This window comes from Labrus mixtus, chromosome 18, assembly GCF_963584025.1.
Source record: "Labrus mixtus chromosome 18, fLabMix1.1, whole genome shotgun sequence".
In the NCBI taxonomy this organism is placed as follows: domain Eukaryota; kingdom Metazoa; phylum Chordata; class Actinopteri; order Labriformes; family Labridae; genus Labrus; species Labrus mixtus.
In genome coordinates this window covers 22,000,944-22,028,529 of record NC_083629.1, presented here as the reverse complement: position 1 = coordinate 22,028,529, position 27,586 = coordinate 22,000,944, and the positions used below count along the sequence as shown (strand labels likewise).

General features: G+C 42.2%; 2 protein-coding genes across 2 annotated transcripts; both read left to right on the top strand.

Annotated features, from left to right (window-relative positions):
• Nucleotides 1-4,573: 4,573 nt before the first annotated feature.
• On the top strand, nt 4,574-6,618 carry id3 (inhibitor of DNA binding 3). Its single transcript, XM_061062832.1, has 3 exons — nt 4,574-4,986; nt 5,318-5,391; nt 5,834-6,618. The coding sequence occupies exons 1-2, from the start codon at nt 4,687-4,689 to the stop codon at nt 5,369-5,371; spliced, it is 354 nt and encodes a 117-aa protein (XP_060918815.1). The 5' UTR covers nt 4,574-4,686; the 3' UTR covers nt 5,372-5,391; nt 5,834-6,618.
• A 6,173-nt stretch (nt 6,619-12,791) lies between these two features.
• Nucleotides 12,792-27,586, top strand: e2f2 (E2F transcription factor 2). Its single transcript, XM_061063732.1, has 7 exons — nt 12,792-13,622; nt 21,750-21,849; nt 22,860-23,079; nt 23,523-23,684; nt 23,804-23,918; nt 24,025-24,226; nt 25,548-27,586. Exons 1-7 carry the CDS (start codon nt 13,341-13,343, stop codon nt 25,823-25,825), a joined length of 1,359 nt encoding a protein of 452 aa, XP_060919715.1. The 5' UTR covers nt 12,792-13,340; the 3' UTR covers nt 25,826-27,586.

Below are 27,586 nucleotides of genomic sequence, written 5' to 3'. Positions count from 1 at the left end.
CACTTCAGTTCAGATCTCACTTGTCCACCTTGCATGCAAATGTGCCCGCCACGTTTGAAAAGACTGAAGGAGTCATCGTTCACACCCAGCAGGGAGGCAGCATCGTTCGTCCAGTTGAAGGGTTGGTCCTTAAACGCTGCTCAGGATACATAAGCGTCCCCACTACTCAAAACAATCTAGATAAATCGACCTCCTGTATCTGGATCTCAATCCATCCTCAGGGTACATCAGGGTGCGTCCCCACCTTGCATCATCACATCACCCTGAATGTTGATAGATTTTGGCTGAATTTGTTTGCTATCATTTTTTGGAGAAAAAAAGGTTAACTCAAATTCAACCAGGTCAGACAAACTCTTCTGTTGACCCAATTTAATTATTGAACATTTGACTGTTTGGAGCAACACATTTCATCAGTGCTTTCAGCCTTTTTTGTGTGTGCATATTTCACAATAAATGAATGCCTTGTTAGAATTAAAAATGTTCCCTTACATCATTAACAACTATATTCTATGTGTATTTGTAGTTTTGGCCTTTTAATGATTTTAAAAATGTATCCTCAACACATTCAGGTAAAAGTTATTTTCCCCTCTAGCACTACCATCTCTTATATTTTTAACTTCATTGACTGCATTTGATGGAACAAAATAAAAACTTTTGCAGGTCGGATATGAATCAGTCACATTTAAATTGGACCAAATTGAGAGTTCATCACACAGCCAAATCACACAGCGAGCCACGTCCATAGTTAATAGTTGATGAAAACTTTGGAGATTGATCAGGGTGATGCACATACAGATATGATATCTCTGAACTCTTTTACAATGTGTTCATTTTCTTCTTTAGGGACGTTTTCATCAATCTCCCAATAGACAAAAAATCATGCTATTCCATAACAAACATTGATTTCTAACTAATTTTGTTAAAATTCATCCTTTATAATATTCTGGACTCAAATTAAATCCGAGTGCCTCATATGTACATTAGTTTTTTATTTCCTCAAAATTCAAATTGACTAAAGCTGATGTCATTTTCATCACCTAATGCCCTGCAGGGTCAACTTCCTGGTCGATGCTCGTCTCACATTCTTGCTCGATGTCGCACCAGGGACGACATGTAGTTTTGAATGTGTGGTTTCGGCTCTGCAAAAAGGCTTTTATTTTGAGTTATACGGTGAGAATATAAACCCTGTATTGTTAAGCTTAAGTGCAATCTCATTTGTTTTCAGAACATGCTACTTGTAATTTTCTGTTCAATATATAGGCTGCTGTATGTTTTAGTATGCACCAGGCAGTGTGATCGACTGTAAGTGTGCAGAGTTTGCAAAGCCTCCTAACAGCCACAATACGCACATTTTAAAATGTCTGGACGAATCAGTGGATGACGTTTGTGGGTGAGTTTCTTTGTTAACACACTCCGTATACCCTCTCATGTAAATATCAAGCTGGATCATTATGCACAAGCTTGAACAAGAGTCCCAAACATAAAAAAAAAAAAACAAGCGATCAGTACAAATCCACAATGTGCATGAAATGTCATGTCACTGCCTGGGTCACTTTGGACAAAAGCTCAGGATCTGTAGGCTGTTCAAAGCTGATGGAGAGCACTGTAGCGTCTTTGATGAAGGGCTCAGTGAAAACAGAGCAGAGGAGGAGCAGAGGAATCCTGCAAGACAAATAACAGGGATACAAAGAATTAAGTTCCAGAGTGTTTTTGCCACTTAATTATCCCCCCCTAAAGATGGGCCTGCACTTGTGGATGAAAAAGATCCCCCTCTGTATACAACACTGCCTCTTCCACTGCTTCACCCTCCCCTCCATACATCTCCTCTCACAAGTTGACCCTCGTCACTCAGCTGCTGTTGTTTCCACAAGTGAAAGAGACACTTTTGATTATGTTCAGTGTAGGTGCTTTGAGAGTGGAGGGGCTGAGATTTGAAAGCCTGCAGGTACGGAAACGCGCATTCAGTCACAGAAGTGGAACAGATGTTTTGGCTTATTTATAAATGATAGTATTTTTTTTTTTCTTCCTGTGCAAAATATGGTGGATTGAGATTTAATTGAGAGAAGTAGAGAGGGGAAAAGAGGAGAAGAAGAGGGGGGGGGGGGGGGGGCGCTTCTAATTATGCATGGCGATTGTTGATGCCTTGATTGTCTGCGTCCAGCTGCACGGAGGAGGAGCGGGGAGGGAGGGAAGGGAGGGAGAGGGAGGGGAGAGAGGCAGACTCACTGACGCCAGGCTCGGAATTCTCCCATCCATTGAAAGAGAGACCCGATTGTGTCCGGGGCCTTTCCGACAAGCACCTGATCCCTACCCAGACATACTAGTGAGTTTGTGTGCGTGTGTTTTTTGCACACATTTACGCATCGTGAACTCTGGAATCTGCAGACAAGCGTTATTGTCATGAAAGGAAAATACCAGGAGCAGTATTTCAAAAAATGTTTTAATGTTTAACGTTCACATTGGAAGCTGTTATCTCAAACGCGTTTCTTTTATGTCAACACTTTATCAAAAGTAATAATTTTCCCACCAGACCTGGGAAATCCAGAGCCATATTTGTCTTCCCTGTGACATATTTAAGAAAGATATTTAAAGGTCAAAGTCTTGTTTGGATACTCTGCACCGCTCACACAATATATCTCTGAAATAGCAGCGGACTGAAGTCCTGTCTCACGGTTCAATATTGTGCTTTGCTCTAAAAGTGAGGCTGCTTAGTGACTTGTCATGCAGGGTCATTGGCTGTGGGGAGGATGAGGAGGATGAGGAGGAGGGGGGGTGGCATGATTACCAGGACTGAAGGAAGGCAAGGGGTTGAACATCTGTTAAACCTCTGCGTAATGTGAGGAGGATGGAGCCGTGCGCATTTACGCACGAATGTGGCCAGAATGGAGATAAGAATGATTGGTGTTTGTAAATAATTATTATCTTGAAATTGGTTGGTATATTTGAGCTCCAATTTGTTTATGTGACCTAAAACAACTTAAATTCAATAATGCCGGTAAGCATTCACATCTGGATGGATGAGGTTGTTCGTAAAGTGCCTCACTAACACATCAGCTATTCTTCTGCGATCCCAAATTGCTGAGCAAACACTTTTTCCCATTACTGTACACAAACGATCACCTGAAAGTGTTAAGTCTAATTTATATTATCTTGGATTTGATTTCATGTTGATCGTGGATCGTGCCTGAGCACATTGTTTTGTCACTTTTCAAGAAGGAACAAACATTTAGGCTAGTCGTTATTCCTTAGAAAAGTTTGAGAAAGTTTAGAAAGACTCTCCTCCAAATGTGTCCCGAGTACTGCAGGAGGAGGCAACCTTTGGAGCCATGTCCTTGAGTGACAGACCTGTTCAGCCAACCGGATCTCCGAGCGCCTCATGCCTCTCTCCCCCTCCGCTGCTGGACGGGGAGGGGGGGAGGGCGGGCCGCCTGCCAAAGAGGGGAGTGCGCGTCGGGGTGAATGGATGACGTCGGGAGGCTGGCGCCAGCATGTCTGGGACTGGCGCGTTAGATCAACACAGCTGGGCCGGGATAGGACACACAGCTGGCTCAGGCCTGCATTCCTCCACAAAACAGGATTGTGAGAAAAGAGGAAAATAAGACCCAAATAGGAGCAGAACGGGACGTGCTTTGATGTAAACTAAGAGGGAGCTACATTTGGAATTGTTAAAATGTAATAACAATTAAAAAAAAAAAAAAAAAAAGTTTAAAAAAAGTTCCACCATGTAGAAGTTTGGTTTGCGCAGTGATTTGACACTTTAGGTGGAACATTCACTTTCTTCTCCTGGTTTTGAATTATTTCACAGAAAAGTCTACTAAACAAGAAGTTAAAAAAGAAGTGTTTTAAAGTATAGAAAAGAAAGTTAGACAATGAATCTATATCCAATAATCTACCATCAGATTATGAAGTGCAGGAAAACTAAAAAAGTAGCCTGACCTTTTACCTATATTATGTAAATTTCCTTTTCCATTTTATATTTCCTGTACTTATTTGTGAGGACTGTAAGTCTTTAAAACGGATAAACAAACTCTGTATGTGTCCTCATGTTAAGAACTATAGTACAATATATATAAATCCACTTTTAAGAAGCTTTTTGATTCAAACAGACAGACAGGCATTCAAACTTTAGGAAGGATTTACACAACAACACATGATCCAAAAGGGAATTTGATAAAAATGAAGCCATGAGCTATAACAAGTATCTTTATATTCCATTTTATTTTTACATCCCGCAGAATAAAAGCTGTTATTAAAGAAGAAGAGGATACACATTGCAGTCACTATCCTCCTTGTATGTGAGCAGTCGTAATCTAAAACTTTTACTGTTTTTCTTTCCATTCTTTTAAACATGTCAACTTTCACCACCTCTGTCGAATACACAGCAACACCTGCACCAGGTAACTTATTGATTGACAATCCCCTTCAGGCATCCCCAGAGTGATTTCCTCATTCTTCCTAACCTTTCTGTGCACCAATCACAACGGGCTTGCTCTGTACACTGGCCAATCGGAGCGCGGTGCGAGGAAGTGGGCGTGAGCAGGCGCGCAGCCCGGCGTATAAAGACCAAACTGTACGTCGCTGTCAGAGCACTGTAGATATTCAGGACAGCGGGTCAGGAAGACACCAAAAAAAGAAGGGAGAACATCACAAACTTTAAACTCGAACATTTGATTCGTTGAGATCAGTATGAAAGCCATCAGTCCCGTCCGATCGGTGAGAAGCTGCTACAAGGCCGTGTGCTGCATCTCGGAGCAGAGTCTCGCCATCAACCGGAATAAACTGTCGTGCCTGGAGGAGCCGGTGGGCGCCCTGTGCGACATGAACGACTGTTACTCCAAGCTGAAGGAGCTGGTGCCCAGCATACCGCAGAACAAGTCGGTGAGCCAGGTGGAGATCCTGCAGCACGTCATCGACTACATCTTCGACCTGCAGATCGCGCTGGAGACGGAGGACGCGGCGGCGCCGGAGATGGTTCTGTCAATAAAGGTGAGAGACTGATACTTGCATACACTGGCATTCTCTACTTTCACAACAACACAGTTCTCTTTTGCAGCACAGACCTCTGCATTGATTTCAAAGTACACATACAAAATAAGATTTTCTGACAATGTAAAGTTTATTACGCATGCGTAATGTCTAATGTATGCATGCATTACGCTGATCTCATTTTTTTAGACCGTTTTGATACCTTGACTGATACCTTTTCTCTTAAATATACTCTTAGAGGAACCTATCACTAACCCTTAGTGTTTATTAGTCAATGTGCAACAAGAATGATTGTGTCTAACAACAACTCTCCTTTTCCTGCTCCGTGTAGACCGCGGATCTAACGCGCAACTTCTCCAAAGAAGAAGGTCGATTGTGCCATTAGGATCGAGATGATCGATTGTGGTACGTATGAATCATCAAACAATGATGTTCTTGTATCTCGATGTTCTTCTTAAGTGAAAAATCACAAGATGAATGTGGTGGGGGGGGAAACATCTTGCCTGAAGGCGACAGTCTTAGAATCACACCAGTGGCTTGTTTTTCCCCTTTTCTAAATAAAAAAAAACAACAACTTGAAAATGCCAGGGAGAATAGTGTTGGCATTGATGTGAAGGTTCTCCCTCTCGCCCCTCCACATTCACCATGGCTGCCAATTAGACAGGCTCGGTGAATGTGTAGCGGATTCATTGCTATCTGCCTGGGGTTAATGAAAGTTCCATGCTAGGCGCCAGTCTGTCTGCTCTCCTCTGCAGGGAGGGAGGGAGGGAGGAAGGGGGGGAGTGAGAGAGAGAGAGAGAAGGGGGAGAGATCTGACTTCACTTTTCTTCCTTTCTCTTCCATGCAGGTGCAGGGAAACACATGTCTCCACTTCACTCCGGGCAAGAGGACAAGAGGGGCAGAAAGGGTGGGATAGGTATTTGGAGGAGAAAAGGAGAAGAAGAAGAAGAAGAAGAAGAAAAGAGGAGGGAGGTGGAGGGGTTTTTTGAAGAAAGAAAACACGAGAAAAAAGTGGACTGTTTCCACGATGAGTGGGGGATCAACAGCAGTGCATGAGCAAGAAAACAGAGACTCATTCTTTTGGCCCCTGGACAGACAAATCAACAGACCAAAGCAGACGCCAGGATTGGAAACTGAAAGCGTGGGACCCCCTGTTAGTAGACATAGAACCATTTGGTACATTGTCCCTCTATCGTCTTTTAATTTTTTTTTTTTTAAATAACTTTGTTGCATTCCAAAACAAACTTCTCGTGGCTTAAGCTCCACACCCAACCCTGACCCCCTTTCTACACCAAGTGTCACATCATCATCATCATCTCACTGAATGACTTCCCTCCCTCTTAATCTGATTTGTAATGATCTGGAGACTGTTACTTCATGTGAATGTGTACATATCTCGCTGTGGGTATGTATGCTGTGTGAGTACATTTGGATGTTGGTATGTTTTTTTTCCTGAATGGGCGTTTGGGTTTTCATAGGTATAATCAGAACTCTATACTAGAGTTAATTGTAAGTGTTTGTAGGGATCGTGCATTTCTACAGACAATGTGTTGTGGGTTTTATAAACTCGTTTTATTATAAGGTTTGTTTGTATGTTCTTATGTAATGAAATAAACAAAACATGTGAAACCGCTTGGCTGTCATGGTGTGTTTTTATGCGAAACAATGAATGAGGTTGAAGTGTTTTTAGTGTCATTCAGCAGAGTGACACTGACTCGACTTTCTGGCTTTGGGTGACAATGAGGTGCTGATACAACAGGATGTTTTCTGATGAATCTTGAGGTCGAGTTGCTGGAAATCAAATGACAGGGAATTTCCTGTGAGGGTTTTCGGATCTTCCAAAGAATTACTTTAAAATCAGTTGAACGCAGCAGAATTTCCTAAAAATGATAAATGCTAGTCGAGGTTTTGATGCAACAATAAATGCAACACTCAAAAAAACAAACATCACCCGATTTATATCAACAGCTCTGCATGACACAACACTGTTGCTGTAATGTAGGATTGTATCTGTATTAGAGCCTCAAGCAGGAACAATGTATTGATTGCCTTTTTGGTAGTCCTACTTTTTTTTTTAAATGTTACTGTGGGCCTTCTGGACTGGTGTCAAAAGATGGTCAAACTACGCCCCCGTGTGGATTAGTCTAACATGACATGTTCATGTTTGTATGTGATGTAGGCTATTACTTATCCTGTAACTACGGCAACAAAATTGATTAACTTTCTCATTTTATTAACAGGCTTATCTCACTTAAAAAAGAGACAACAAAAACGGAATTCCCAGTATGTTGGACAGTTACACCCAAGCTGAAGATATTTGATTTTGTATGCTAGGCTACATTAAAACCTCTGGTAGGTTCTTCTGTAACTTGTGGCAGACATGATTAATTGTTTGATATGTTAGTGGATGGGACACAACTTATTAAAATGTAAATACAAAAAAATAGAAATAAAGACACTATCTCTAACCTTCAGCAGATATTAAGCTTGCAACTCCATCTAGTGGTGAAAATTAGTCATTGCATCAATAAAGGCCGCTCAGCTCAGAAGTACTGCACATATCCGGGTTTTTTTTTTTTTTGGAGATGAATTAAGGCCATGAGTTGAATATACAGCTCGAAGTTTTCGGTTGTCATATACTGATTCATTTTCCATTTAGCTTAATAAATTACAATTGAAGCGCTTCAGTTAAGAAGCAGCTTCTCTTCGAGCTCTCATTCCAACGAGTGGTTATAACAGATGCGCAATAAATCAGTAATTTGTTCTGTATCTACAAAAATATAAACTCGTTATTGTTTAACAAGAATATACACTCTTTAACATGTGCATCTCATCGTTGTAAATGTTAAATAGACTTGAGCTTGTGCACCTACACATTCACACACTGATGGCAGAGGTTTCTATGTCACCATCAGAATAACTAATCCCATTCATACACATTCACACGCCGCCGATGAAGCAGCGGGAGCAACTTGGGGTTAAGTGTCTCACCCAAGGACACATCGGACATGTTGCTGCAGGAGTTGGGAATCGAACCCTCGACCTTGAGAGACGACCGACTCAACCAACTGACCCACAGCTGCCCACTGGTCAGATATATTTACACTGGAAGTTATTTGCACTGTAAATCCTGCACATGTGTACCTGCACAGCTCCTGCATTGCACCTTTTGTACATTATGTGGTTTTGATATTTTCATATTCTATTGTACTTTTTTTAAGATTGTTTTTTATATTTGTCATCATATTCTATTTTAGTTCCCTGTCACCAAAACACCAACAAGTCAAATTCCCTGTGTGTGTAAATAAATGGACTTGGCAGTAAAAAACAATTCTGATTCTGATTCTGGTATACGTTTAATAGAACTCACACAGCACATTGTATGAGCTTCAGAGACCAGCAAAGAAAAAATAATCATCAATTCCGCACCTAGAGAGACGTCAGTCACTCTTTCATTATTACATAATCATGTTTTATTATCAAATCCAGTTTGACCTCTACGTCTCCCCAACACTGTTTATTTTACTCTGGTGTGTTTTGAGCTGTTCATCTATTTCTATCGTCTTGAGTCAGTTTCCTCGATTGTAAGAAAACAAGCTAATGACGCTCAACATGTTGAGACGATATGAGAAGTGCAGAACTAATAGATCATTTGTGTAGTGTCATTATTAATGGCTGGTTTCACATTTAGTTTAATGAATGTGTTACTTCATCTCAAGTATGCAAATGAGATGATGATATAGGAACTTAATGAGTGTTACAATTACACATATTTGGCTTTACATTAATATGAAATGGAATCAACTCCTGAAAATAAAACACAACTTTAACAAAGACAACATCAGACACTTGGTCTTGTTATTGAGCTATCATTGTGAATTTTTGTCTTGAAATAAATTAAAAAAACTGCTTCTGAAGATTTGACAATAACAGATAGTAAACACTCTTTTTATATTTGTCATCAAAAGGAAGACTCAGAGCATGAACCAGAGACGAAGCCTGAGGCCTCAGTGACAAAGTTCAGCTCCCCGTTTACGCCACAAGATGGGGGTGTGACGATGCAACAACGTGTGATCCCTGCAGGTCAGTCCAAGAATCTGAGCGCTTTGAACACAAGGTTGTTGTTGCTATGGGTGACGCACTGAACCCCAACAGGTTAAATGTTGCACTCACATAAATCAAAAGCTGCCCTTTGACCTTTAAACACTTCCAGGGAGATTACTTCAAATAAAGTGGGAAAAAGAAACCCGGGCCTAAAGGTTAGTGAGAAATGAGAAGTACCACCAACTCTGATCCAGCAGCTGGGTCATGTGCATGTTGAGGTACGCGCCAAACAAACGCTGGTGACAACTTGTTGACATGATGTCATGTCATCTGTTTGTCCCTGCATGTAAAAGTCCAATCCTCCAGTTTTAGGTATTTCACTCTTCACTTACAAAAACCTTTAACACACTTTGCACCATTTCAACTCCACGTGAACCTGATCGTTTTTTGTTTTTTTTTAGATATTATTTTTGGGCTTTTTGTGCCTTTAATGGAGAGATAGGACAGTGGATAGAGCGGGGAATGACATGCGGGAAAGGAGCCACAGGTGGGATTTGAACCTGGGCCGCCCGTTTGGAAGACTACAGCCTCCATACATGGGGCGCGCGCACTAACCACTGCGTCACCAGCGCCCCAACCTGATGGGTTTTTTTAGTTAAGAAAACATTCAATGACAATAACTATATGATAATAATTGTTTAATAGAGTTTATATTGTCTAGATAATTTGATATGTGGAGCTTGAAGTATCTTTGTGCTGTGCACTTTACAAACTACTGAAGAAGCAGAACGGGATGTTCTGGCACAACTTCACCAACTACCACGATGCATGAAGAGTGAGAGAGGTCAAAAAAGCTCCAACAACATTTGTAGTATGACGATTCTACAATTCACAGCGACGTACATCAGAGAGTAAGTACAACACAAGCAAGGATCTAGAAAAAAAAGAGATAAAACTTTATTAACTTTATCAGACCGACGCGTTTCTGCTTGTAGCCTTCATCAGGGTCATCCACACAGAGGTACACACGCTGGGTCGGACTGACACTTTACAAACTACTAGATTCTAGACAAAATCTCCAAAGCTCCAAGAAGATGAAGAAATGTGACAATGCATATCAAAAGGGGGCGCCATAGCCTAGTGGTTTGCTGGTGCACCCCATGCAGGCGGCCCGGGTTAGAATCCAAAGTGTGGCTCCTTTCCTGCATGTCATTCCCCACTTCCTCTCTCTCTTAGATTTCTAAATATCTTCTGTCCTATCTCTAAAATAAAGGCATAAAAAGCATAAAAATACAGCTTAAAAAAATCACAAAAACAACATGAGTTCATTATTTTAAATCAAACCATTTCAAAAAAGACATTGTGCATTTTTAATCTCTACATGAAACTGCTATAAGGACTGGCAAGTTTCCAGTAACTTGTAAAATGGTTCTCATAAAGATGGTGGGCTGGTTAAAGTCTGTGACAACTTCCTGCAGAACATGGAGAGTGTGGCATCATCATCATCAGCAGAAGAAGAAGAAGAAGAAGAAGAAGAAGAAGAAGAAGAACTTAGTTGGGCAGGAGAAAACCTTCTGCCATGTTTTCTTCTTGGCACAATCTGTATCAGATCTCGTTTTTTTGTCGGTTGTTTGCAAAATCGGTTTTGAATAATGTCAATATGTGTGTTTTATAAGAGAATAGTTTGCTGAGTTTTATCTTTTCTATAAATAGTTTTTCCGTTTTTACTCTTTTTTTTAATGCAGACCGTTTTTGCACAAAGTTCCAAAAATGCACTTTAAATGTGTTTATGTTATATACTGATAGTGATCCTGGATATTGGACAGGGTAGCTCCAGGTGTCACCTTTCCTAGAGCCCAAAAGGATGCATGTAGGTTGAAGCGTTCAGGAGTAGCAGCCTTTTTATCACAGGGATGACATCATGGTTACAAAGGGTCCTCATGGAGTCTCCAAATGGCACAGTGTGGAGACAGATTGACAAACCTATAGACAAATACAACTCTAAAACATTCATCTTTTGTGCTTTTGTTTTTAAATGTAGACTTAAAGTAGGTAAGGCTTTATGCTACGGCCCAATTAAGTTTTCCATGCTCTAGCTCCCAGCTGTAGTCGTCTGCTGGCTCCTGTTTAAAGAACATATTCAGACCTCTTTGTGTGCAGTCCCAGTTTATATTTTACAATACCAGTCCTATAAACAAACTGTGATTCTGGCTGATTGGGGAAGAAACTTCAGAGTGTTACCTCTCAAGCGTGACCTTGTTTGTGCTTGTACTCTAAAAAGTTCAAAAACAGCTTTACTTTGGGTATGTATATATATATATATATATATATATATATATATATATATATATATCTATAGGCGTTTTTGGCAACTTTTACAGGATCTCCCATTATCAATATCTGAATCTTGTCTTCTGTACGGTAGCAAACAGCATTTTGTAATGGTGTAAGAAAGAGGAAGACGAAGAGGGTGGGGTGATTTGAGTTTGAACTGTGTAGAGACTCTGATAACAGTTTCTTTTTCCTTCATTGTGATTAATATGAAATAGAAAGCCAATATCTCAACTAACCAACAGTTAACGTTATCTCATGTAATCCAGGGTTATAAGCATGCAGCGGTGTCCTCTTTCTGCTCGACCTTAGCCCTTCTTTATATTTATATTGTAGCCCATGTGAAGTCATTAGGGTTGTATGTGGAGTGAATGTTGTCATAATGATCCTATTCCCGTATTCAGACTTATAAAGGACTTTTGTTTCACTTGAAATGTAGTTCAAATGGAGGCGTGACAAAAGACTCGCTTTGGGTTGGGAGTCTTCTTTGCCTGGGCCAATGGGGGTCAAGTCATATGGCTTGGGGTCTGCACGGGGGGAGGGGTTGTTTTCTTTCAATATCTTATCTGAGCCAATAAGGAAGAGTGCTGCTGACTGAATCCAATTATCGTCTACAAACTATCTCCAGTAGCCCCCTTTGCACAATAAGGCCACGACACACTCATCATATGGAAACCCATGTTAACAATCAGATGGCCTTTTTTCAGACTATACAAATGACCAAGGAGGATCTTTTTTTAAATAATTAGTAAACAGATCATTCAATTTCAACTCAAGTCTTCAATAACAATCCCCCATTATGCAATATATACAAGCTTAACTTCATCTGATTGCTACACATATTCACCTTATAGACCTAACTATATATTAAATACACTTTTTTTTATCATTGATTGGAGTTTAAAACTTGGTATCACAATTTTGTGATTAGCCTGCAGCCCTAATTCTGCACATTTATTCATGTTTTCATAAATAAAAATGTCAAAATTCTGATTGGTGAATTGTATGAAGTTGAGGTAGTAAAAATGATGTGCTTATTGCTTTTTGTCATTGATGGAAGGTCAATGATTCTGGTTTAGTACTACGCAAGATATGTGTCAGTTTGTTGTTTATCAAAGCCTGTGGGCAAATGTCACATAATGTTTGTTAACAACAACATTACAACGCTTTAATTATATGTCTATACACTATTCAAATAAAGAACAGAAGTCATTGTCTCCATCTCCAGCCTGTTTGTATAATGCAACACTGTGTCCTGAAATCATGTTACTGTCCCTTTAAGAAACACCGACCCCGAGGCGCGTACAACTGTTTCATGCAGATAATGACAAGTCGAACGTGCCGTCGGCCAATCAGAGAGCAGCTCCAACCGCGGGAGATCCAAATTTCGCGGGACGAAGTTTGGCGGTAAAATAGCCGATTCTTCTCTCCCAGCTTGAATGGAGAGAGAGAGAGAGGAGCTCTGAAGGTGGACGGACAGGAGTCACACAGACCGGGTCGAGTTCCGCATCAGAAGCGAGTCACAACAAGCTGTAAATCTCACCGTGGGACCCTCAAAAGCCCTGCTGGAGTGGGACTTTTTTTTTGTTTTTAAAAGGCTGGATGTTTGAAGAAATTATTCATAAGGCAAGGTATTTTTTTTTTTTTGATTACTCCCTAAAGGAAAGTTTGTTACCGGACAAAGGGGAACAACATTTAGCAATCTGCTGCTTTATTTCACGACAATAAAACAGCAGAACTGCACATTTTTGTATTTTTGTATTGAGCACGAATATTTCAACTTGATGCACCAGTGCTTTTGTGATTGTGTTCACATGCTACCAATATAACAGCAAACAAAGCGTGCAGGAGGAACCTTTTCTCTTCTACTTCAGCAGTCGACATTTTAAGCATTTTAGTCCTTTTTTTTTTGTTGTTGGCTGCTCTCATCCTCTTGACCCTATCCGGTTAAAGACAGTTTTTGCACAGGGGGGGAGAAAATGATGCGGATGCCTAAAGGCGTCTCTCCGGCGGCGGGTCGGCAGACGGTGGTGGGTCTCTCCTGCTCCCAGAACAAAATGAAGGTTTTGTCCACCGGGGGAGTGAAGGCCGAGCTGTTCGGTGCCGGGCTGTCCAGTCCGTTGATGAACACGATACCGGCCGGATATTTCACCCAGATCTGCAACACGGCCGCGGCCGAACAAAGAGCCAACAACAGCCTGTATTCAACCCCCCACGGACCCGAGGCTAAACCCATCAGATCATCCTCCGGGCGGCTACCGGTAAAGACTCAAACACACACACACATACACACACACACACACACACACACACACACACACACACTACACATGCAAAAAAATATTGTGTTCAATACAGTGGGTTATGTGCATGCAGTGTGGGAGGAATAATCCTTACATGGTTATGCATTACTTAATCAAGTATGCTCTGACGTGATAAGCCACAGAGGATCCACTGTGAGTGTGTGTGTGTGTGTGTGTGTGTGTGTGTGTGTGTGTGTGTGTCAAAGTTGTGTGACATCTTTCCCCCTGCAGTCCAGCTGTAACCAGACAAGGCCAGCCACTGTGTGTGTTTTTGTAATAGTTATGATGATGATGATAGTGACTGAGGAGGAGGAGGAGGAGGAGGAGGAGGAGGGAGGGGGATGATAGTGTTTGAAGAGTGTGAGGCCCCCCCCCCCCCCCCCATGCCCGATCTCTCATGTGAAAAGGCCGGATGAGTGGCCCCCACTGTGGGAAAGATGGCTTTTACACATCAAACAATGGCCGGGCTGCTAGTGTAAACACAGCACAGTTCGGTATCTGTTCAATGAAGCTTACAGTGAGTCCAAAAAACACGCTCTCCCGGCTCACCTTAAAACTCTCGTGTTTGTGCAGCTTATTTTTGCGATTACACCCACGAGACAGCTGCGGCGACCACACCTGTCGTTAAGTGGCCCCGTACAGGACCTGTGTGACCGGCTCCTGTCACTGTAGGAAGGAGGTGGGTTAGGTCAGAGGTCACAGCCAAAACAACTGCTGAAGCAAGTCTGTTAAATACATCTCAGAGCAGGGGGTGGGGGGGGGGGGGAATCAACCATGTGTTTATTTCCTGTTCGAGAAATGCACTGTGCAACCACTGTGCATGCTTTAAATCTTTAAATCACCTGCTGCTGCTTGTTCTGTTTGGACCACAAAGCCTTTCGTAGATTTACTGAATTGCTGTGCGGCTATATGGGTTAAGGGTTAGAGTGTGTGGACAGGGTCTCCAAATCTCAGGTTAACCCCCCCCCCCCCCCCTGCCCTCGGAGCCTGTATTCACTAATAGGCCCCTCAAGAGGATTAGTTGGACGTTAAGCAAAGTGGGAAATAGGTTACCACCTGGCTTATTATTATGCCAAGGTGGGCTTACATTAATTTGCAAACGTCACATGGAAGAAATGTCTGTTTTGTCTACAGGCTTTTTAAGACCACCTCAGGGGCTAAAATAGAGCTCCTGATAGGGTTTATCAGGGCTTTTATCAGAGTATGGTGACAAGACACAGATAAAGAACCAGAGAGCTGAGTGTGTGTTTTCACACTGATACTGCTGCTGTGTCCATTAGTCCTCTATATGCACAGGACATACGCCGTCCCTTTAAGTGATGACACTTCTGAAATTGCAGCTCGGGTTTCAAAAGTCCCAGAGTCCCATGATTGTGAAACTTCCTCAGAACACTTCAGCGAATGAAGTAAAACTTTCAATCTGTGGCCCCGGTAAAAAAAGCACCTTAAAGTCTTACAAACGACACACCGTGAGTGGGTGACGGGGCTGCCACTTCTATCTTGTTCACGTCAGGAGAAAAAAAAAAAAAGCTAAATCCTTTTTCAGTTTCTTTTCTAAGAGAGTGACAGAGACACAGTGGGCTGTAAGGAGATTTTTCTTCCTTCCCCGTTTCTTCCCCCTGCATTAAGAAAAGCGCCACAGCTGTCACCTTGTAGATTCATTTCAATGAACGCTTTCTTTAATGCTTAGGGAAAAGGGACTCGAGGCTTTTATATCTTATTTACTTGGAGCTTTGGTTAAACTGACACTGACCTGAATTTATCAAACTGAAGATGAATGCACACCCCAAAGTTGAGGCATTTAGGGTCGTGTCCTGAATGCATTTTCACGACTATATATTCCTGTTAGGGTCTGACTGATGTGGGATTTTGTGGGTGAAACTGGATGTGGATATTGGGGAGAGAAAAAAAAATCTGATACCGATATATCGGCCGATATCTTCCTTGGATCGATGTTAGATCTGTAAAGATAGATGACATGCAGTTATCAAACACTTGGTGTTGGTGAACAGATGGTCGCTGAGTTGTTAAGTGACCGTGCATATAAAACACCCTGCTGGTGGACGAGAGAAACCGCCAGTTTAACACGCATGAAACTGAAATAAAATGACATTCAACGTGGAATAAATCCAGTAATATCTGCGATTAAAATTAGCCGATACAGGGGCGCCGGTGGACCAGTGGTTTAGTGCGCGCGCCCCATGTGTGGAGGCTGTCGTCTCAAGCGGGCGACCCGGGTTCACGTCCCACCCGCATGTCGTTCCCCTCTCTCTCTCTCCCTCTCTCTCTGATTTCTGACTCTATCCACTGTCCTATCTCTCCATTAAAGGCACAAAAAGCCCAAAAATAAATCTTTAAAAAAAAAATAATAATTAGCCGATACAGATAGTCACTTGATGTGCTACTATCGGCCGATTAATCGGTCGAGCTCTAATTCCTTTAATATGGAAATATACCATTTCTGAAATTCACACAGTTCACACAACAAATGCATAAATGTTCAGTTTTTTCTCCCTCTGATTATAAATGAGGATTTGCAGGAACATGATTCAAGCTCATGCTGTCACTTTATTTATTTTTCTCCCTGAGTGGATATTAAATGTAATATGTGTTAATGATGACATCAGTGCTGTTTTGAAGACAGTGAGGTTGTCCTCATCATGTTCCCGCTGACACAGCTGCTTCAATTCATCTTCACCCGTGGGTCTCGTGTTTACAGGAAGTGCTGCTTCTCCCTGCACAGGCTCGCTTCCTTCACCTTAAACAACATATAAACCACATTTCTTTTTTTTCTTTTTTTTAACTGGGTGACAGTTTCTTTTGAGTGCAAACGAAGAAAAAAAAAGATCCATTCAACAGCCATGCAGAATCCAACTCAGGGTTCCCCCTGTGGTCACATGCTTTCAAACCCACTCAGGGATGAAAACAAGTTAATGTTCAACTGAGTGTGGTAAACTTTAGCAGCAGGGCTCTCGGGTTATTGATCAAACTGTAATAAAAGGTAATGTATCAATGATTGTATCAATGATTTGTCATTTAGACGTGGAGGTGTTATCATGTTTTACCCTCGATTCCCCCTCAATGGTTAGTTAAGTGTTGTTAATGTGTTATAAGATTCAGCTCTCCCTGCAAAGTCCAGAGATCTCTTTTCTGTGCCGCTGCATTACAGACACAAAAAGTAATAAAGGAGGTCTGGTCACAAAATGCATCAGAAACAATGTCCCTCTTATTCCACCGCTCATGTTCACATGTGTGCGTTTCTCCAGATTTACATGGAATGTGGACAATCTGCCAAAACGGCTTCGACATTAATGTCAGCTTTTTGATCTGGCACGACTATAATTTTAATGTACATAACTACAAGTTTAGTTTTTGTTTTTGACCAGATTTTATAATGCTGCTACACGGGATAGCTGCCAACACAGTTTGGATATGCTCCTTTTACACAATGACAATAAAGGTCCTATCTGTCTATTAGCTCTCGACCCATGTGGAGTATTTGGGAGTGATGTAAATACTAGGGAGGGAAAAAATATGATACCGATATATATCGACCGATATCTGTCTTAGATAAATCTCAGAATTTTAGAGATGTAGATATAGATACACACATTTATTGTGTTGATCCTTCTAATCCAGTTATCAAACACTTGTGGGAAAGATGAATAACGAAGACAAGATGAAGATGGTCACTACACTGGAAAGTAACCGCACATGAACGTACATCTTGGCTTGACACTCCAGAGAGTGATGATGCCGGCTGTAAGACTAGTAATGCTAAGTTAAATCCTGGTTATATTCCCATTCTTAGTTTTGATATTTTTAGTGCTTATTTACTTTGTATTTAATATTATATTGTGTTTAGATTTGCTAACATTGTGTTTTTTACTCATATTGTGTGTTTGGATAACCTGCTGCTGTAACGCTACAATTTCCCAGTTTGGGATCAATAAAGTTATTCTATTCTATTCTATTCTATTCTAATCCATGTGGCACACTATGCTAGTGAAAGAGAACTGCTAGTGTAATCCAGCGAAACTCAAATGAAATATGTTTTGACTTGTGAATAAATCTGGTAATATCTGCGATCAAATTAGCCGATAGTCACAGGATTTGCTAATATCGGCCGATATTATCGCCTGGCTGATGAATCGGTCGGACTCTACTAACTATATCCACCTCTTATTAAAAACAAAAAAAAAAATTCCTTGAGCTTTTATAAACCTTCCAGAGACTTCTTGTGTCACAATGTGGTTTCCAGAGATCCTGCACGGCTCCTCTGCTGACTCCCCACTCAGCTCGATGACACTCGGGCGTGACATCGGCCACGTTGCCAACTGTATGCAATCGCCCAAAAACTCTCCCTACTTCTCTTTTCTCCTTCACCTTACTTTACCCTGGCCTCAGGCCACTGCAGAACCCTGCAGCACAATGTCCTCTATAGGGGGAGTTTTGCATTTCAAAGCAGACTGCTCCCTCCCTAAATGGTCAGGCCCACCCTTCTTCTTCTTTTTTTTTTCCCAACCTCTTGAGAGGGACAGGTTGACAATCTCATCAGCCGGCTTTGTTGTTCTTCTCGGGTGTGGTAGTGAGGTGTTTGTGTACCGGCTAGGAGTAGATATTTGCAGGCAAACTGCAGCTTGCCCTTGGCTTGGGGTGGAGTGTGTGTGTGTGTGTGTGTGTGTGTGTGTGTGTGTGTGTGTGTGTGTGTGTGTGTGTGTGTGTGTGTGTGTGTGTGTGTGTGTGTGTGTGTGTGTGTGTGTGTGTGTGTGTGTGTGTGTGTGTGTGTGTGTGTGTGTGTGTGTGTGTGTGTGTGTGTGTGTGTGTGTGTGTGTGTGTGTGTGTGTGTGTGTGTGTGAGAAAAAGCCACTGTGGACATTTTTGCCACAGCAGCAGCAGTGATGGCGGGAATCAGTCTGAGAATGTACAGTGAACAGAGGAGGCCACGTGTGTTGGTGCTCGGGTGTGACTGGACAGGCAGGCAGGGTGAGGTTACAGCGAACTGTGTGAGAGGAGTGATACTGTGAGGGCTTCATCTGCAACACTTAGCCCAAAACAACGTCTTCTTCTGTTCTTTTTTTATGACTGAACGAAAGATTTTCAGCATTTTTTTAAGGTTTGTGAACGTTTGTGAAGCGTCTGTACGCAAATGAAGGACCTCAGGCAATTGAAGTGGTGTTTTTTTAAATATCGTTGACTCACGCGAAAAAAATCCCTCATGCAAAAAAGGAGCACCAAAGCCCCCAACCCCCACCCCCCCCCCCCCCCCCCCCCCCCGCCCACCTTACCTCATACAGCTGCAGGCTCAAACTGTTGGAGCCCCTCTAACAACACGTCACACACCTGTGGCTATGACTCTGTAGCTGTCGGCCTGAAAAAAAGAAATGCAAACATGGTGCTGCTTGAGCTCAACATGTAGGTTATGGAAGATAAGAAGCTGAATCCTGCTGAAGAACAAAAACGAGCATGAAGTCAAACCAGACGGCTTCCTTCTTTTGAGCGTTGTGGTTCAGCTGTCCTTTCTTTAAGACTTCTCTCTGAAACTCCTGGTGGTTGACACTTAGAGCCAACAAAACACTGATGAATTAAATCCAACAAAAGGTCTTTATAAATGTTTTTTTTTTTTTTTTAAAGCTGCTCATTATGTCAGCTTGGAGGTCTTGCCTGTGTACTGAAGGGATTCAAAGCCGGCCCCGCCAACAGCTCATAGACTCTGCCATGTTGCTCCAGATGTCGGCTGACAACAGGTGGGCATGTCAGGGAGCACGCAGGGACAATGGCAGCCTTGATTACTTACACACACACACACACACACACACACACACACACACACACACACACACACACGTCCACACATGTTCAGTGAACGACTTCTCCCGTCCCTGTCAGTTGCTTAAACCCATTAACTGGAACCACGAGGTGACAAAAAGGGATTAGGTTGTCATGTTTTTTTTTTTTTTACAAGATGAGGGAGAGGCGAGTTTGTGGGACGACAGTGAGCTGGACGGCACGAGGACACAGTCATAGGTAACCAGACAAGCTACAAATTACCCAGCAGCCTCTGTGGAAAAAAAAAAACCGCTCAGTCACCGGATGATTCGCTGCAAAGTGACTCGAACATCTTAAGAGTTCAAAACGAGGACTTCTGCTTGTTAGGGTGTTGCCAATTTGCGCAATTTGCCCTTTTTTTTTTTTGTCAGTTGGTCATGTCTCTGTGTTGAAAGAGAGACGGGGTTGATTTTCACTTTTGTTTTTATGGGACCATGGAGGTCATTAAAGAAGTTACTATGTGATGCAATGACAAAGATATCTCATTTATAATGTGGTCCGAAGGTTGTGTGTGTGTGTGTGTACTTTCGATTACAGCAGCCAGATTTATTATGCATTACTGTTACAAGTTTTTTTTTTTTTTTTTACCACTTCAAATCTCGTAAAAAATTCACACAAAGCTGAATGTGTGAAAGCAAAATGCCCAATTTTTCATCCAGACCTTACCTGCGCATTTTCATCATCCTCCAGTAAAGGGTTCAGCTTTACGTCAGGGTGAGCCGATGTGTGAGCACAGCAGGTGATTTTTATTTATTTATTTATCCACTTTATTGCAATGTTCGTTTACAGTTTTCATTCACAACAGTGACTTCAGAATGCATTGCAACATTTAAAAACATTTTTTAATAAAGAACAAAACCATAAAAACAAAACCAAGACAAGGAAAAACAACACAAAACAACAGAAGTTCAATTTAAAGCTAAATTACAAAGAAAAATCATATTTTTTGGTGATATTAAGATAAACTCACCACAAGCCAGTTGCCGGGGGTGATGACGGTTGTATAGTGAGACCCGTGGGCGACTTGAACGATCTTCATGCACGTAATGGAAATGCTTCATGCAGTTTCCTCCTCGCCTGTATGATGTTTAATCTACTTATATTAATACGTCCAATTACACGTAGCATTCATGTAAAGGCAAAAAAAACAAACATGGTGTCTAACCCCGTGAAGTTTCATGTTGAAACTGAATGTCAGAGGGTGCCGTCTTCAGAGGTAGCAACAGAGGGAGACGGTTTCAGCTGAGTCAGCATGTATGTGTGTGTGTGTGTGTGTGTGCGTGCATGTCTGACTGTTTCTATGTGGAGCTCCAGCTGTGCCGTGCTTCTGTAACCCTGAGATGCAAATTCACAGACTGGAACAGCAATATAACAGCGTAGGGAATCACCAATCAATCCACAAAGACGTAAAGACAGCTGAGCTCAGTTATGGTCTTTTTTTGCAAAAACAAACAGTCTGAAGAGAGCTGATATTACATCATCTCCTGCCTCCTGACCCAATTCCTAAAAACGGTGAAAGTCTCCTGATGTGAGGCGCATGTGTGAACAGGCGACTCGGGATGAACCGAGAGCGGCCCGTCTTGAAATTCTAGAATGATCAGGAGTTTCTATGTGAAGAGGCTGAAGTCAATTCATCATCTATTTGTGTGTGTTTCTGTGGAGAGCTTGTGTGTTAAGCCTTTGAGGGGAGGGGAGGGGAGGGGAGGGGGAGGTCAGGAGGCTTGAGAGAGAGAGAGGGGGGGGGGGGGGGGGGGGGGGGGGGGGGGGGGAGGAGGAGGAGAGGTCATTGAGTGAATCCTGGGATTTCCTCGCATGTTGCAGGCAGTGTGCTTGGGAGCCAGTCACCCCCCCCTTCTCTATCCACACACACACACACATAACATCAGCCCGGCTCCAAGTGTTTGGGAAAGTGTGTGTGTGTGTGTGTGTGTGTGTGTGTGTGGGGGGGGGGGTGCTTTGTTCCTGCACTTGAGGGCTGTTGGCACATTTACGACACTATTCAACAACCTCTTTTTAGCACTTTTTTTGCGAGCATTGATGTCACAGTTTCACAAATGGGCCCGTTTTGTTTTTTTTTAAACACCTAAATCCCATGACTTAGCGTTAACTCGCCATTGGAGGAAATCCAAATAGAGAATACAGTCTCACTGTTTGTAGTCTTATAACGGCAGAATAGTTATGAAACCCTGTGACATAAAACCTTTTTAATGTTTCCTTTTTATTCTAACACGTGTTCTTCGTCCTCTCTCGCTTCAGGCTAAACGGAAGCTGGATTTAGAGGATCCTCTGTACCTGCCCGAGTTTCGCACACCCAAAGGCAAAGGCGGCATCGCAGCCAGGATACCAAGTCCAAGGAGTGAGTAACAACACGACATGAGTACAGCACACTGGAAGCAGTGGTTCTCAACTGGTCTGGAGTCAGGACCAACCATGAACTCCTTAGAGAGAAAACTGGGACCCAAATGTCCTTTCAACCAATCAGAATTAGTTCATGAAGAATTGTGCGGTACAAAAAAATGTGACAAAACAAACATGATTAAAAAAGGGCTAATAGACTTTCTTTCCCCATGCCCACATTCATGACACACTGAGAAAGGCTCCATGACCTATTTCTGGGTCCAGACCCCACCAGTTGAGAACCGCAGCACTAACATGTGACGTGTTGAATCCTAAAGTGTGGTTTGTGGTCAGAGGTCTGATTCCATCTCTACAGAGCTTCTGTGTAAACTAAAATAAGGTTGTTTTTTTTTTACAAAATGGAAGAAGCAATAGAAGAGGACACTCAGCATGAAGCTGGCAGTAATAAAAAAAAAAAAAAGAGTCCAATCTGAGGAACAATGGAGTCGTAATAAAATCTGGTATAATTATAACAAGAGCTGTAAAGTGTTCCTAAGTGCAAGGCAGGAAGTTGTCCAATTAAGAGTTCTTTACAGTGGGACAAGTCCAAAGGGGGGCAGGAAGGGGATGGGTTGGGTCATTGGGGCTAAGTAGGAAGAAGATTGTTTCGGGGTGAAGGGGGGGGGGGGGTAGCTTTAAAAAAGATGGAGGCTTCTCCACCTTTTGAAGAGTCCAGGGGGAAACGCAGCTCCACGAGGAATATCAGTCCAATTATTTGACCAATTACATTTTTTTTTTTTTTTAACATTCAGAATACAGGAGAGAGAGAGAGTCACATCAGAGTCTCAAAAGTACTGAAAGAGTAGAGCAGAGTAGAGCAGCTCCTCTGAACGGTTACCAAGCTGTAGGAGAGCTTTAAATCATAATATTCTTTGTTTTTACCTTTCTACATTCTCTGCCTGTTGATCTCCTTATGTCTAACTCCCCCCCCCCCCCCCTTTCCTTTTGGTTATGTCTCCTCGCTCTCAGCTCCAAAGTCTCCCGGGGAGCGGACTCGGTACGACACCTCGTTGGGCCTCCTGACCAAGAAATTTGTGGGTCTGATCGCCGAGTCTCCCGATGGCGTTCTCGACCTGAACTGGGCCACAGAGGTCCTGGAGGTCCAGAAGAGACGCATCTACGACATCACCAACGTCCTGGAGGGAGTCCAGCTGATCCGGAAGAAGTCCAAGAACAACATCCAGTGGCTGTGAGTACGGACGCATGAGGAGAAATGACCCAACTCCCTTTTCATATTGACCCATATTCCTGGACGACACGTTTACTCTGCTCTCTAGTTTTCTTTGCTCCCTGCTGTTTGGATTGCATCATAATTAAAAATATAAATTTTCTCAAACAATTAAATATCCTAGAAATAATATTTGAATGTTTTAACCTGTAAGTTAGAATTATTAAGTTCCATAAAACTGAGACTTTGACCTAAAAGTAAATAAGCAGTGACAGTAAATGAGTCAAATAGTCTGACACATTTCATTCAAAAGCTGTTATTTAACTTCAGTGATCTGCCCCCTAGTGGCCGTGTAGGATCATTGCAACATCTGAAGACGACCCTGAATAACCTCACCTGAAACGTGTAGCATTTTGTAAAGCTTTCACATCCTCTAACTTTTCTTTTATCTTGCTTTCTCGTAGCGTCGGCGATGTGTTCGAGGGCGGTGCAGGCGGAGGAGAGAAGGCCTGCGCCCTCCGGAGAGAGCTCGGAGACCTGGAGCGAGAGGAGAGATCTCTGGATGACCTGATCCACTCGAGCACCGCGCAGCTCAAACAGCTCACGGAGCACGGAGACAATCAGAGATATCCTTTTACATCGCCAACTGTCCTGTGTTGCTTTATCTCCCCTTTTTTTGGTTTGGTCTAGTTTCACACTCTGATGCACACTTACCCCCTTTCTTATCCTTAACTCCAAACTGTACGTTGGGCTATGTGACATATCAGGACATCCGCTCCATCGGCAGCCTCCGAGACGAGACGGTCATTGCTGTCAAGGCCCCGGCTGACACCAAACTGGAGGTTCCAGACATGGCAGGAGTGAGCTCACTTTTTATTTGAATGGTGCAAAGTGTTGAAAAGATAGAAACATCATATCAACAGTTAATATAAAACATTAACATGAAAACTGTATTTCTCCTTACAGCAGGGATCGTTACAGATCTATTTGAAGAGTAAGAACGGTCCCATTGAAGTCTACCTGTGTCCAGAGGAAGGCCTTGAGGACGCCAGCCCTGTGAAGAGTGCCATAACCCCTAAAAAGGAGTTCCCTCCCCCCTCTCATTGTACTCCTACCCCGACCTCCATGGGCCCGCCGAGCTTCAGCATCAAAGAGGAGCCTGCAGAATGTAAGTGCAGCTCAGTCGGGTCATGTTCAGTAAGAGACTTTATTATCACATCAGGAGATAACTACTTAATGAGTCACCTTATTCTGACCACGAGTAGCGTGTGATGCCCTGCTGGTCATGCAGCAATATCTAATTTGCTATTTTGGGCATACACATAAAAAACACTCAGGGTTTAGTTAAATTATGATGCAGGAGGCAGTTAGCCTAGCTTAGCATGAAGACTATAGGAAGCCTGTTGTGTCTTACCCAGCTCGGGACAAAACCCCCCCGGCTCCTTTATACCTCATTAAATAATATGATTTTTTTTTTGATCTCTGTCTTCAAATAAATCTGTAAAACAAAAAACTCTTAAAAAGTTACCGCCCATCACTAATGTTACCTTTTTAGCTTCTTCGGCCTTAACCGCGGTACAGGGAAGCTTCTTGGCTCGTTTTAGGCTGGGAACAAATCGTCCATTTATTCAGCACACAAAGCATGAGGAGAGACGCTGTAGATTCATAGACACCTGTACCTGCACACATTGCGGGAGACTCACACAACTTCTAATCGCCTACATTTCCCATCAGCAACCTACTTAAAGGGACAGGCTCAGGCCGGTAACACTGAGCTATAGTTGCAGCATATCACACGCTGAAAACCTGCAGAAGGTAGTATTTACATAAAAGGGAAAACTACACATTTCAAAATCAACATAGTTTGTTTAAAAAAGCTTTGTTAAAAGTGAAAGGGAAACACCAACACACACAAGAACAGTTATTATTTGACTTTTTAGTTGAGTATGATACATTAATTCAAGTGTTTTATCCTTTAAAAATAGAACTATCTGTATCATCCAATCATATGTAATGCTATTTTTCCCTCCTCTCTTTGTGTCGCTAAAAATGGGATTAAAGTTTGCTCTAAAATCCGGGAATATAAGTCGCACCAGTATATAAGACAAAGTCTGTTTTCTCGGGGTCGCCCAGAGGGAATGTTTAAAATGTGATCAACAACGTGCAGTTTCTGTGTAGCTCTTTTAATACCATCTGTTTACGCTTTGTGGCGTTAGCAGTCCTTCTAGCTACAGCATTGAGAATATTTGTTTGTGTATTTTTCACACTTTTATCCTTGGTGCTCAACTCGGCTTGCCTCCCACTGACGCCAGCGTCATACTTAATACAAAACAGAGAGATGTATCAATACTGGAAATGTTAATGTCTTCAAATATTCTCCATCAATGTTTCTGTTTGCATACAGCGAATTGTATGTGTTGCAGCTAATGTCACACACACTGAATTAAAATATGAATCTCCTCCGTGCTTTGTCCTTTTCTCAAACACAGCCAACATATCCACAGCACCTCCAGCATCCTCCTCCTCTGCAGCAGCCTCTGCCTCCTCGCTGCTGGACGTCGAGGGTCTGCTGGGTCTACCCCCGGGCCTGCTCCAGATCACCGACGACCAGCTCCCCGGCACGTCTTTCACCTCAGACCCCAACACCCCCTTCGTCAGCTTCTCTCCTCCTCTGGACCACGATGACTATCTGTGGAGCCTGGAGGACAGCGAGGGGGTGTCGGACTTCTTCGACACGTATGATCTGGGAGATCTGTTGAAGAGCTGAGGTATAGATGAGTTGTGGAGGGGAGGAGGGGAGGGAGGGAGGGGAGGGGGATATTTAATGTTAACGTCTTAAGGAGGTAGGACATATCACACTATGAAGCCATCACTCTTTCTTTATGCCATGCTTGTTTTGATTTCAGTAGTTTCGCGGGAGGAGTTGCCTCCTTTTTGTTATTTTAATAAAGAATAAATAATTTGTACATATGATTGTAAAAAATGATCACGAGTGGAGGTCGGGCGGGAGATTTACATTGATGTGTGTATTCTCCGAACTTTAGGAAACACTGTGTGAAAGCAGGGATTTTTGGATTTCCTGCAACATTTTCAAAATGCGCTACAAAGAAAAAAAGTGTAAAATTCATGAAGAAGCATGAGATATTATTATGCATATCACCAGCAACAAAATCTGATGTTTTCTATTTTTCAGAGTGTTTACAGTGTGACAACTCAGGAATTTTTTTTTTTCTTCCTTATTTCCAAAGTCTTAATGTCTGTGCCACTCTTTGACCCATAGGGGGCAGCCTTGTATTATGTCAGCTTTAACTGCCTGGCAGCTCTACAGGATTCAATCACTGGATGAGAGAGTAAGCAAAAGCCATCAAGAACAACGCACCGGGTGTGTTTTTGTCAGAGTCCTACCATCTTGAACACTCGTTTGATTAAGCTGTGAATAACATGTTTAGTAATTAGTTACATGCACGTCAACAAGCACCAACACGCTGAACAGAAAGCCTTTTAAAATCTGCTTTTTAAAAAGTTTCACATGTTTACGTCTCGTCAGGTTCTCTCTCGCTCTCGCTCTGTACTTAAGCTTTACGTCAGCCTTTGTTCCTGTTTGGTGCTGCATCATGTGCCAAAATGTGAGACTGGCCAATCCTGGACATGCATCCAGACGAGCTCATGTCTAAAAAAACCATTCCTCTGTGAACAAACACAATCTCCACTTAGCGAGAGCTCCACATCTCCTCTTGTTGGTTTGGCAGCTTTATTTCTAAGCCCAGGTGCTTCCCTGTTCATTCTTGATTAGGTAGTGTGATTTAGTAGTGTGAAACTACTATTGTATTTCTGAGGAAATGACCCCCAAAAATAAGTGGAATGCAGCCGTCGTGTTGCAGTGAATTCATGTAATTAAGGTTTAATTAGAATAGATATTTTCCCCTTCTGTTTTGAATGAATTGAACTCTGTTGTTAACGGCAACAGGAAATAAGAGTTTATGATTTTACTTAATTTTAAGCCCATAAATGCTCGTCCACATGTATTGGTGCAAACCTTTTTTTTAAAGTCAAGGACATGCACCCGAGTTCAGAGAAACGTTTTTTTAATACACAGCTGGACATTTGAATTTGATGCTGATGTTTCTTTTGTTTTTTTTGGCTTTTCCTCTTCACTGCAGAGATAAGCTAAGTGTCCTGTCCTAACAAAACTTGAAAATGTGTGTTTGTGTGTGAATTTGACAGTAAGGGAAATGGGTGTGTTGGTGCGTGAGTTTTTACAATGTAGGTTAGAAAATATGTGAATTCAGAATTTGTGTAGTTATTTTTAAATGAGCATTATTTTTTTCTGGTATTTGTACATAGGTTGTTTTGTATTTATACCTTTTTCTGGAATTTTTTTTTTTTTTTGGAAAGTTAATACCGACCTTTTCTACAGTCAGCACAACTGCTTCTTTTGTATGACGTGCAGCACTTAATATTTTTCCTAATATTGTGTGGTCTGTTTGAAATTATAAAAAATAAATACTGAAGCCATGGTTTACATTCA

Excerpts from the sequence above, each read along its gene's own strand:
- id3 (XM_061062832.1), top strand. The coding sequence starts at position 4,687 with ATGAAAGCCATCAGTCCCGTCCGATCGGTGAGAAGCTGCTACAAGGCC. Across the intron at positions 4,987-5,317 it reads AGATGGTTCTGTCAATAAAG|ACCGCGGATCTAACGCGCAA; the intron begins GTGAGAGACTGA and ends TGCTCCGTGTAG.
- e2f2 (XM_061063732.1), top strand. The coding sequence starts at position 13,341 with ATGATGCGGATGCCTAAAGGCGTCTCTCCGGCGGCGGGTCGGCAGACG. Across the intron at positions 23,080-23,522 it reads AAGAACAACATCCAGTGGCT|CGTCGGCGATGTGTTCGAGG; the intron begins GTGAGTACGGAC and ends GCTTTCTCGTAG. Across the intron at positions 23,685-23,803 it reads GAGCACGGAGACAATCAGAG|GTTGGGCTATGTGACATATC; the intron begins ATATCCTTTTAC and ends TCCAAACTGTAC.